General features: G+C 38.8%; 2 protein-coding genes and 1 non-coding gene across 3 annotated transcripts; all 3 read right to left on the bottom strand.

The window, feature by feature from the left end:
- Nucleotides 1-768: 768 nt before the first annotated feature.
- On the bottom strand, nucleotides 769-1,500 carry LOC103699524 (probable CCR4-associated factor 1 homolog 7). Its single transcript, XM_008781542.2, has one exon. It carries the CDS (start codon nucleotides 1,498-1,500, stop codon nucleotides 769-771), a length of 732 nt encoding a protein of 243 aa, XP_008779764.2.
- A 3,591-nt stretch (nucleotides 1,501-5,091) lies between these two features.
- On the bottom strand, nucleotides 5,092-7,780 carry LOC103719815 (60S ribosomal protein L23). The gene is made up of 4 exons (XM_008809226.2): nucleotides 7,684-7,780; nucleotides 7,180-7,464; nucleotides 5,829-5,870; nucleotides 5,092-5,437 (listed from the first exon to the last, which is right to left on the bottom strand). Exons 1-4 carry the CDS (start codon nucleotides 7,694-7,696, stop codon nucleotides 5,355-5,357), a joined length of 423 nt encoding a protein of 140 aa, XP_008807448.1. The 5' UTR covers nucleotides 7,697-7,780; the 3' UTR covers nucleotides 5,092-5,354.
- On the bottom strand, nucleotides 6,382-6,513 carry LOC113463682. The gene has a single exon (XR_003388365.2). It is a non-coding gene; the product is annotated as a small nucleolar RNA snoR137 (small nucleolar RNA).
- Nucleotides 7,781-11,676: the final 3,896 nt, after the last annotated feature.

The raw sequence follows: 11,676 nt of genomic DNA on the forward strand, positions 1-11,676 counted from the left end.
TTTTTAGAATATTTTTGAAGTACAATGTAATCAAATATGATAATATGAATGTAATCAAAGTTCTTGTTTGTGACTTGTATTTTGTTATATATGTGATTCAGTGTATTTGTTTTGTTAGAATTTAATGTACACAGAGTATTTAAAAATTACTTTTACAATTTTTTTTTAAAAAAAATTTAATGCCGATGCTTATAAACGTCGGAAAAAGCAATGGCACGTAAACTGGCACGCCTTTAACGACGCTTTTAAGCGTCGGCCAAGTCCCACAGTAACCAACCTTCTCGCCGACGCTTTTACGCGTCGGTTACGTCCGCAATGAACGACGCTAGAAAGCGTCGGCATAGGTCGACGACGCTTTCTTGACGCGTCGGCCTAAACCGAGCCCATGCCTACCTGCCCGACGTGTTACCCACGCTTTGGGGAGCGTGGCCAGGAGATCTACCGACGCTTATAAGCGTCGGGAAAGACCCTAGAAAGCGCCGGAAAATGTCCATTCTTTTGTAGTGATAGGGACGAGAGAAAAGACGGGAAGAGGAGATGAATTTAAGAAATGAGGATCGGAGCAAGTGATATTTATCCATGCAAGCTTGTAAACTGAAAATATGAAGTCAAACAGGTAATATTATTATCTCTTATAAGTAAAGCACTTGTCATGCACGTGATAACAGAGAGCAAGATAGATGGCTTCCTCAGTTTTTGAGGTTGAGACCATGCAGCGACCCACCATATTTCTCAATGGCTCCATCGAAGTACTTCTCCTTCATCTTCCTAAATACGCGAGGCGGTGACCAAGCTGTCGCAGCCCGCCTGGTGGCAGACGCCGACCTTCTCCACGCCCAACTGCACGGCGACCTGGACGAGCCCCCCGTCGAGATCATCGCAGAATGCTGTCAGGTGCTTGACGTCGTACACCGTCGGGAAGAAGATGTGGAGGAGCGCGAAGAACCCCTCCCGGGTCTCGGGGAGCCTGCGGCCCGTCAGTATCCTGAGGAGGAAGGCCATGTCACATCCACCATCGAAGGTGATCCACTCGACCGAGTCATTGAGGACGGCACCGGAGGGCATCAGGAGCTCGCCAAAGTCGCAGGCGTTGATCCCCTGCTCCCGGAACTTCCCAAAGTCGACACCGTGTCCGCGGAGCTCGACGGCATCAGGGTCGGCCATGTCAGCATCGACGTCGAACTCCCGGAAGTTGAACTGCCAGACGCAGCGGTAGCCTTTGTCGAAGGGAAAGAAGGGGAGGTCGCCGGAATCGTCGAAGGAGGTGAGGGTGATCCGGATGGGGTACTGCAGGAGTTCGACGTTAGTTTGGATAGTCTGGTAGCGGGAGTCGGCGGGGCTTTCGAAGTTGCCGAGACGCTGAACGTTTTCGCCGGGGAACTCGACGTTCACGGCGACGTGGGGGTATTTGTCAACGATCTCGCGGATCAGAGCGAACTCGTCACGGAGGTTGTCTTCCCAGACCTCCCGGATCGTGATGTCGCTGCCGATTCTCTTCATTCCGCTGGACACACTTCAGTACGTTGAGGCTCAAGTTGTAGAGACCGTTGGCTGTCGAGGGAGAGACCTTCGGCAATTTAAGAAAAAGCCAAGGCTCGCATCCAAACAGGAGCAATGAATTTTCCATAAAATCAAATCTAAAACTCCTAATGAATGTCCTAATCTGAAACGTTAGAGGGTTGAACAATATTAAGAAGTAGATGGAAAGACGGGAGCTTATCAAGAAAAACAAACCCTCTATTGTGGGACCGGTGGACACAAAAGTCTGTGAAACCCAAATTTTCTTTTTAACAAAAATAAAAAATAATTTGTTTTATTTTATACAATATTTTTAAAACTTTATTGTTAAAAATATGTAGAAATTAACTTTTATGGTTCCTATATTATTAATAAATTTTCTTACAAGCTCTTTAATAAGAAATAATTCTTGATTACTTTTATTTGTACTATGATAAGAAACTAATAATGATATTTGATGCACATATATTAATACTTTTTATTTTATTTTATCTTAAATAATTTTTGGTTCTTAATATTTTAATATAAATTTGGTGGAACTAATGACCTATATATAACAACGTTCGGAAGATAGCAGATTTGTTGTAAATAAAGACTCTTCTTGAAAGATCAATATGCATTAACACTATGTTTGGTTTGGATAGCGATAGAAAGAGAGAATAGATGAGGTTGGAAGGATGGATGATCTCCATCCACTATTATATTCAAAAAAATTTAGGAAGTATGGATGAAAAGAAAGAATTGCCCATTCTTCTTGACTCATTAATTTACATTCTTCTAAATTGGAAGGGTAAGTTTTTACATTGACAAAATTATTATTATTATTTTTACAAGACCCTAACCCGTCCTTCTTTTTTTTTTTTCATCATATCCACATTCTTCCTTTTCTTGCTCCAGCTACCGTCCCTATTCTTCTCAATGTCACTAGCCCATCGTCACCTATTCTTTCTTTCTTTTTTTTAATCAAAAAATAGTTTAGTAAAAATATTATTTCTTTCTGGACTAACTAGAAAACGGAGAGATGATGGATTCTTGTCCATCCTTTCATCTTTTTTTTTGGTCAACATCCATCCTTTCATCTTTATCCATCCTTCCGTACCAAACCGAGGCTCAATCATGATTTTTAAAGCGATCATTCTTTTTGCCGGGCGAGCAGACAAGGTCAATGCCTTAGGCGGACCCACTTGCCTCTATCCTCCTTGGATGAAGGACACAAAGTTAGACGACAACGTGGCACCAGCTTAGATTTGTGACCATGAACCGTGCCAGCCCTCCCATGGGAATCTCAAAAACCATGTTTCTCAAACCCACGGGCATCTTCTTTCTTTATGGCTTCGGTGCTTGCAATTGGCCAAGGGGGGCATCCTCAAATCGCACGCATGCTTGACAAGCTGCCTAAAGTCCTACTTACAGTTAGGGTTCACTTGGTTAAAAAAAAAATTCATGTCAAATTATCATATTTAGTATGACAAAAAAACAAAAAAATATAATAAAATAAATGATGAATCGCACATTTATTTTACTGTAAAAAAAAAGGTAAAACAAATAGTACCATAAGGATGGTATTTTTTTTCATACGAGATTACCAAGTAGAGATAATTTATAATAAAAAATATAGTTTCTAATATAATGTATAATTAATTTAAAAATGTTTATTAACTCATATAAATTTATTTCGATATTCAAAATGGTCCATATTGATAGCTTTCATATAAGTGGATCATAAATGACCAACAAATGAATTAAAAAAAAAATCATTACTTGAATTATTTATTCAAAAGCATTATTAAAAATTTGACAATATTTTTATGCAAGATCAACTTCAACCAAATATAGTAATTTTTTTTTGGATGCTATTTTCAGGAGTAATTTCTTCACCGAGATTCTTGCTGCATAGGCCACGCGGCATAATATTATGTAGCCTTCCGTTTGAAAGATATATGGTCAAATATGATATGGTACGCATGCTTGTAGACTGTTTTGTTCGATGACTCAGCCAATAATGAAGCAAATTGAGACGAACTTTAAGGGAATGAAAGAGCACACTAAGTGGGAATTCTGAGATTTTATGATGCTACATAATGTAATCTAGAGACTGCACTTCAAAAATAGATAAAACAGACAACATAGTCTAGAGAATAATCCTAGTGTGAACTAGATGAATCCTATCCAAGAGTCGGATTCCTTCATGAGAACCAATCCTAAATTTTTATTGGCAAAGGAGAGGAGCATTGGATAGGGGTCGTATCTTTCCCCCCTTCCTCGTCAGTAGCATTGGAACATCCAAATATACACTAGAAGGAGTGCTATCGTCACAGCATGCGTCAGGCTTTTTGTCAGGGCATGTCCGTATACCATCAGAATCTGAACCAGGAGGGCGCATCCAAGCTCCCGGGTTGGTGCACGATTGCTCCCATCCTGGTCGGGGAGAAGATAATACTGCCGTTGAGGCAGCTGAGCTCATGTTGCTTACGTGGCACAGCAGAATGTCGTGCAGCCTTCAATTCAAGCGATAAATGGCGCACGGGCCGCGCGACATACCATCTATTCAAGCGATAGATGGCCACCAAATAGGATACGGTATGCATGCTCGAAAGCTTTTTTTTTTTTTCTTTTTTTTTTTTTTTTTGACTTTAGTGGGTGTATCCGTACCCGTCAGGTATGATCCACCCGTATTAGCCAAAAAAAAAAAAAAAAGCTTCTTTGTCTGATGGCCATTCATTTTTCGATGCCAGTCAGCAAAAGCAGCACAACACTCTACAGCAGGGATTTCTGCTCCAAAGAAAGCACCATTTGCCATCAAGATGGTAGCCTGATGGTAAAAAAACGATAATTCCATCCAACTTGACGACTCGTTGACAGATATGCTTTCCTTCCATCTATATCAAGATGGCACTAGAATACCGTACCCACACATGAGACGGTAAGCCCACGGATCGGAGAAGGTACGCGAAACCTGTAATCTATATCGAGCATGTCCTGGTAAAAGGCTGTTACACGGGTCGGCTGGTCCCTCTCCCCCACCCCTCCTATTTTTGACCCAAAAAAAAAAAGAAAAAGAGGAAGATAGCACCATTTTCTTCCTCTTTATCTTTCACTTTTTCCCACAAAATAAGGAACATTTCGAACACATAAATATTGGATTAAGAGATGATCACCTGTAGTTACGGATATCCGGAATATTTTACACACATAAATATTGGATTAAGAGATGATCACCTATAGCTAAACATATCTGCCGCCAGGTGGCTAACGAAATTTAAACAGAGCCCAAAACTTGCATATTCATCTACGTAGGGCTGAAAGGAGCCAGGCTGCTTGCTTATCAATGTCCCTAGCATTAAGATCTTGGAAATTGTCCCTAGTTCAGAACCAAAGCAAGCAGAACCAGTGACATGTAATTTATGCACGATGTTTTTCATAAGATGAGCATATGAAGATTAAATATATTTATAGGTTTTCGTCTTGAATGAGATCTCTTTGGGAACTCATTAATATGGAATGTATAAGACGTTGGCCTTCTTATCTTTGTCAAAATAAACCAATATATCTCTACAAATTGGCCAAACAATGTTAATCTTATAGAATGCCAAGATAATTGCGATACATGTAATAGCATATAAATAATAACACAGATAATAAGGAAAGCTTATAATCCCAGTAATTTTGACAAACGGAAGAAAAATAAGCATATTTGATCTTCAACAACAGCAGAATGTGTTCAAACAAAAGAGACTCTTCCAAAAACACTAACAAACCAGTAGCTAAATAGGTCTTTCAACACTGCCGAGGGACCTTATTTTTTTGCTGCTGTTGATTTTGAGCACGCCTGGCCATTACACAATGGCATTTGCTGCACTAGCAATCCTTGGCCATAGATCAGCACATTCTTTTCCAATGGGTCCAGTAATGGCAGAGCCTGCAACCACAACATACAAAAGTCAGTCTGATCACTTCCCTCATAATTTTTTAGTAAAATTTGATACATGAGGCACATTTCAAACTGAAACATTATATGTTTGTCTTTATGATCATAATAACCATGTCTTCCACAAGAAACTCCTTAGAAATCATGAATTTCTCTATGTGATTTGAAAATTCAATCAGGATTCCGAGAACTCTTGTTGAGAATTTTTCGTGGAACTTCACCAGCAGATCAGTGTATTACTTCAACAGAGTTGAGGTCTAATTATCAATGCTATAATGCGAAACTGAGGTGGCTATAATGAGAAACAAGATGTTGTAGACTCTGCTACTTTTCTTTATATATATATAATATGCTTCAATTTGCCAAATAGCATATGTCATACCTTTCATTTCCCCCTTTGGATTCACGATAACTCCAGCATTATCTGCACAGTTTGCAAGAAAACAGCATTATGAAACAAGAATTTTCACACAAGGCAACAGTAGCATGGAAATATAGATTTCTACACAAATAATACTCCGCAGCTTCTGTTTTGCATTTTCATGATGACAAAATTTAAGCAGGGCAAAATGATGAACCAATGAAAGCAGCAAGATGATCCCATAGCCCAAATTGCATTGCCTTGTTACTTAAAGTGAAGAGTGAATCTTCAGTTCTGAAGCATGAAGTCCACAAAATGCTGAACTGATTGATGCTTGGCACTTGTGACTAACACATTTATACATAAATTTTTTAGGAAAGAACAAAGTTATTTCTTTTTAAGCTATCATGATACCAAAGAAAGTATGTAGTTTATGCTATAAAGACCAAAAACTAACTACCTATGCAACATCTCGCAAAACCAAAATAAGACCAGGCTGACAAAAGATACAAGGACAAAAACAATTCTAGAATGCTCAAGTCGCTATAACTAAAATGAAGCATATTTGAAAACATTATTTACCAGGAGACAGGTAACATAATGCTACAGTAAAAGCATCATGCTGTTAAATACTGGCCAATTTTCTAAATATATGCTTCTGATTGTGAATGGCCAATATAGGCCACTAGGTCAATGAAGAAGCAACTTGAGACGAACTTTAAAGGAATGAAAGAGCACACTATGTGGGAATTCTGAGATTTTATCATACTACATAATGTAATCTAGAGATTGCACTTCAAATATAGATAAAACAGACAACATAATCTACAGGAAATACAATAAGAGAAAAACCATGGACTATATAAATATATATATATATCAATGAACTTCCATGTACTCCTGTTAATCCTATGATGGTCATTATTTTGAAATCATTATAAAGGAAAAGCAGCACACAAAATGTGTGCTAGAGTTGGACTAGCAATGCCCATTATCCAAATATTTGCACATTCATATGTGTGTCTGCTTAACTCTATGGAAGTACCACAACACAATTGAGTGCTGATATGAGCAAACAATACTTGCAAAAAATGTAGGCAGAGTTGTAGTCAAATAAGCACATAAAATTGGAGTCCCTGGGAGCAGTTTACCTACATTTTCACCACAAAAAAAAACCCAATAATACAAAAAGAAGCATTCTTTTAATTTCATTTATTACAATAATGAACAGAGAATCCATATAGAAGTAAAACTTAGCACCAAGTAGCACCAGAAAACTGAAACTTAATTCATAAGGAAGCACACCAAACATAACTACAGTTTTAATTTTAGTTTCCAAACAAAAAACCTAAGAAAAGGTCAGCGGGCATACCTTCAAAGTACATGTAGACGCCGTCCTTTCGGCGCCAGGGCTTGCGCTGGCGGACGATGACGGCGGGCATGACCTTCTTCCTAAGATCGGGCTTCCCCTTCTTGACGGTGGCCATCACCATGTCCCCGACGCAGGCCGAAGGCAGCCGGTTGAGCCGCCCCTTGATTCCCTTCACCGAGATAATGTAGAGGTTCTTCGCCCCCGTGTTGTCCGCGCAGTTCACCGTCGCCGCCACCGGCAGACCCAGCGACATCCGGAACTTGTTCCCCGCCGACCCTCCACGCCCTACATACAACACGAGATAAAAAAAATCCCATTCGAACACCTCAGAAAAACCTAAATAGTTTCCCGATAGTATGCCGATTCGAACGAGAACTACGAAAGAAAACCCTAAAATAGATGGATCGGGGCGTGGAAAACCACGATGAGAACGACGAAGAGAACCATATAGAGAGATCCAAAAACCCTAAAATCCACAAAGGGGTAAGAGAAGGAGAGAGATACCTCGCTTCGACATCTTGGAAGAGCTCCGAATCTGAGCCGACGGGAGGGTTTGGGAGCGGCGGCCTTCCCGTTTTATTCTACCGCGGGAAGTGCCGCCCTAGGGTTTGGGGGATGAAATTACATAAACGCCCTTATGTATTTTATAGTGTTTTTTAAAAGTAAAATAATTTTTAATAAAAAATCATATGTTAAGAAGTATCCGGGTACTTTAAAATTTAAGATTTTTTTTATATTTTTTCCTAAATTTTGAATTTGTATTTTTCTTAAAAAATAGTTTTTTAATAAAAAAAATATATAGAGCTCTGTAAAAACAAGGATAAATGAGCTTGAATTAAGTTACTTCCTGTATGCCACAAGAGGGTTCTCATGGCTCTTGACGTTGCAAGATTTTCTCCACATAAATACTTCAATATAATTTACAAAATTTATTTAATAAATTAATTATTTAATTAAATAATTTTAAATAAATTAAATTGATGGATTAATAATTTAATCTAATTATTAAATGAATCAAAATAAGTCCGGAATCCAACTCACTCAATAAATATGTTAGGTAAAATTGATTTATTTGTGATCCGAATTTATTTTATGCCAAACTTAAAATTGCTTAAACTAGATCATCTAATCATAAATTGTTAATAATGATGGATGGAACGCAAAAGCCTATATCAAATCCCAAGCAGCTGAAAAAAAAAGGGTACCTTATGAAGCCAATTTTAATGAAAATCCAATCCAATCCCACCCACATTCCAGACTTTAATCTCTATTTTTTTCTTAAGCATGGATTAGATGCTAAATTGCATTGCTCATAAAATAGTTTTTTAATCTAAACAAAATTTTTATATGTATATAAACCGCAATCAAGGAGTTTCCATCTCGCTCCCCGAATCCAAATCTATCGCCGAGAAGCTCTCGCCATGATGGGCAGGGCAGCCACCGCAAGGACCGCCTACACAGCCGCCCGTCGCCGCTACTCCCCCCACTATCACCCCTCCCTTCGCGCTCTCTCCTCCCCTTCTCCGCCGCTTCTCGGCCCCGCCGGTGCTCCATCTCCTTCGTGGGCTGGAGTCAGAGATGTGATCAGAGCCATGGGCTCTTCTGGGCACTTGCAGAAGGGTCTCCGTTGTCTCCAGTTCCACTCCGCCACTCCTCCTCAGTACAGCTATGGAAGCTCGTCTCAGGTATTGCTTCTCAGTATCTATTTTTCTTGGAATTGAATAGATGAATATATGGTTGTCATTGTTTCCAAGGCGATTTAAATATACTAGATTACAATATTCGACACTAAAGGTTGCTCCTTTAACGTATGAACTAAGGATTCTCTACTTTCTTTCAGGCGTGATTTATGGCAGTAAGTTTCCGCTTTGGCATTTGATATTGGAGAATTCTTTCTAAGAACGCACAATGTTTAAGCATTAGCCCCATAAAACTGGTTCCTTTGTCGATGAAAGGGAAGGAGGACTCTTCCTTTCTTGATTTGGAGCTGCAAACTTGGAATGATAGAGGTGTCAGAACCAGTAGTTTACATGTGCGGATGAATTATACAAGGGAAGCATTTTGATGTTCTTTAGACATTCATCTGGGTGCATGAAGTCATAGTTTAATTGGTAAAGAAGTGAGAATCTTGGTTCCTTTTCAACCTCTTTGCATTACCACTAGGCGTATTCATGGAGAACTCTGAAAGGGGCAGCCATCCAATAGTTGTACTGTTGAAAGGAACCAAAATCCATGCATTACATCCTGGAGCTTCACTCTTTTTTCTTCATTGGTGTTATTCAACCTGTGTGACAATCAAAAGCAAGTAATTAGGTACTATTATGGTCACTTTCGATTTCATATATGACAGTATTTGCCAATTTTTATTGTAGCTTATACCCTGCTTTTCTGATGACTTAGTCTGCTATTCATGTGAGTTTTAGACTTTGATGTTTGAGTTCGACATGTAGGCCATGGTGCTCTTTTTAGTGCTATTTATTGCCTTAGCAATGTCTCATAGGAAGGGCTTATCATACATTTGGGTCCATAAAACATCATGGTGTTCATGATTGACAATTAAACTGATCTAATCTTTGCAGCTGAACTTATTTTTATTTTCCGCACCAGATCGACTAATGAGAATTCACTGAAATGGCGTGGGAAGGGATAATTGGTGCCATAGATGCAGCATGACTGTGCAAGCAACAAGTTGTGGAATCTGAGCATTTGATGGAATCCCTTTTGGAGCAGAAGGATGGTTTGGCTCTGAGAATATTTACCAAGGCTGGAATTGAGAACACATCAGTGCTTCAAGCCACATATCAGTTTATATCTGGACAGCCCAAGGTATGTGTGATCATTGTAATGCGGTATGGTATTAACAAAAAATCAACATAAACTTTATAAATGTTGTTACTTTGCCAGGGATACAGGTAGGCCCATCATAATAGGATCAAGTTTTGCAACTATTTTGGACAATGCCTAGAAGTATAAAAAAGGAGTTCAATGATGAATTTCTGTCAGTTGAACATCTCTTAGTTTTGCTATTCGATCAATCTTGAAAGAAATTGGCTTCCTCATCGAACATGCTGAAATGTTAATGGTACCATCATATGTGTTCTATCTTAACCTTCTCTGACATGAATTTTGCTTGCGCTGCAGTTGAACTGCCTGCAAAACAGGCTTAAACAAAAGAAGATCTCTCTTCATTTCACACCAGAAGCAGTTGAGCTTCTGAGGACGCTTGGCTTTGACCTTATTTTTATTTTTGAATGGATAATTCATACAATTTTAGTACGAACACATTCAAAAAAAATCAAAAAATATATATTTCGGAGCGCTCTAGACAGCTTCCTCTTCCTAATCTACAAGGCATCTTCAGAGTGATTGGCCACAACTTTGACCTTAATTTCGGAGCGGAGCTGAGGGTGATACGGCAAACGGTGGAAAATGAAGTGGCTCCTAGGGTGCTGAGAGGAGCTCTGAAAGAAGATGGCTTGATCGTTGTGGATGCCATGACCTTCCTCCACATAACAAATCGGTTATCAGGAAACTAGAAAGTGCACCCCTCGGAGATCAATCAAGGGCTCGTTTGGTTTGCGGGAAGCATTTTCCCTCCCTAGGAAGTAGATTCCTAGGAAGAGGATGCCTAGAAAAGTACTTTTGGCATGTTTAGTTGACCATGGAAAAGTGACAAATTTCCAAAGTGTTTATGTTTGGTTGACCATCCACTTTTCTGAAAAAGTTATGTATAATTTCTATTATACCCTTAATAAAAATTAGGTCTTTAATGCCTCTTTAATGCTTTTTTAATGCTGTAGGGCTTTTTTGAAAAAAAAAGGAGTAATTTTCGCCTTATGGAAAAGTAATTTTTCAATGTTTCTCGTGAGAAAGACTTTTTCATGAAACGTGAAAATCATATTCTCATAGGAATACAATTTTTCCGTCTCTCTCTTTTGAAAACTCCAACCAAACAAGAGGCATCTCATTACTTTTCCGTTGACCATACTTTTTCCTCTTCTTTTTCTACAAACCAAACGAGCTTCAATTGGGGATGATTACAAGTACATATCGTCGTTGTTTTTCCTTGGTGCAGGTATATACTATAGAAATTTCACCTCTTCTTTTTGGCTAAATTTTTAGGGGGCACTTCTCAATGAGGTGAGGAATAGGTTGTTTTTGGGATTGTTTATGTTTATTTAAATTTACATCTTGCGTTGTGCCGTCAAAAGAATTTTGAAAAAGCTGACTTTACCGGTAGAAAGCTCAACTTGATGGAATTGGAATTCATCATAAAGAATGAGTTTGATTTTGAGAACCAGATTGACGTGCCAGTGGGTGAAGAAACTTAGGCTTAACATATACTCAACTTGAGGAATACGTCAAGTAGGGCCAGGGAGATCGACAGTAGATTGACCTAATAAATAAAATAAGGCTCTCAATTAGTCGACCCAAGTCTGCCGAACCTTGTCCCAACTTTTCTATTTTTTATTTTTTAAAATATTATTTTAATGATAT

The sequence above is a fragment of the Phoenix dactylifera genome, chromosome 11 (genome assembly GCF_009389715.1).
Source record: "Phoenix dactylifera cultivar Barhee BC4 chromosome 11, palm_55x_up_171113_PBpolish2nd_filt_p, whole genome shotgun sequence".
Classification (NCBI taxonomy): Eukaryota; Viridiplantae; Streptophyta; class Magnoliopsida; order Arecales; family Arecaceae; genus Phoenix; species Phoenix dactylifera.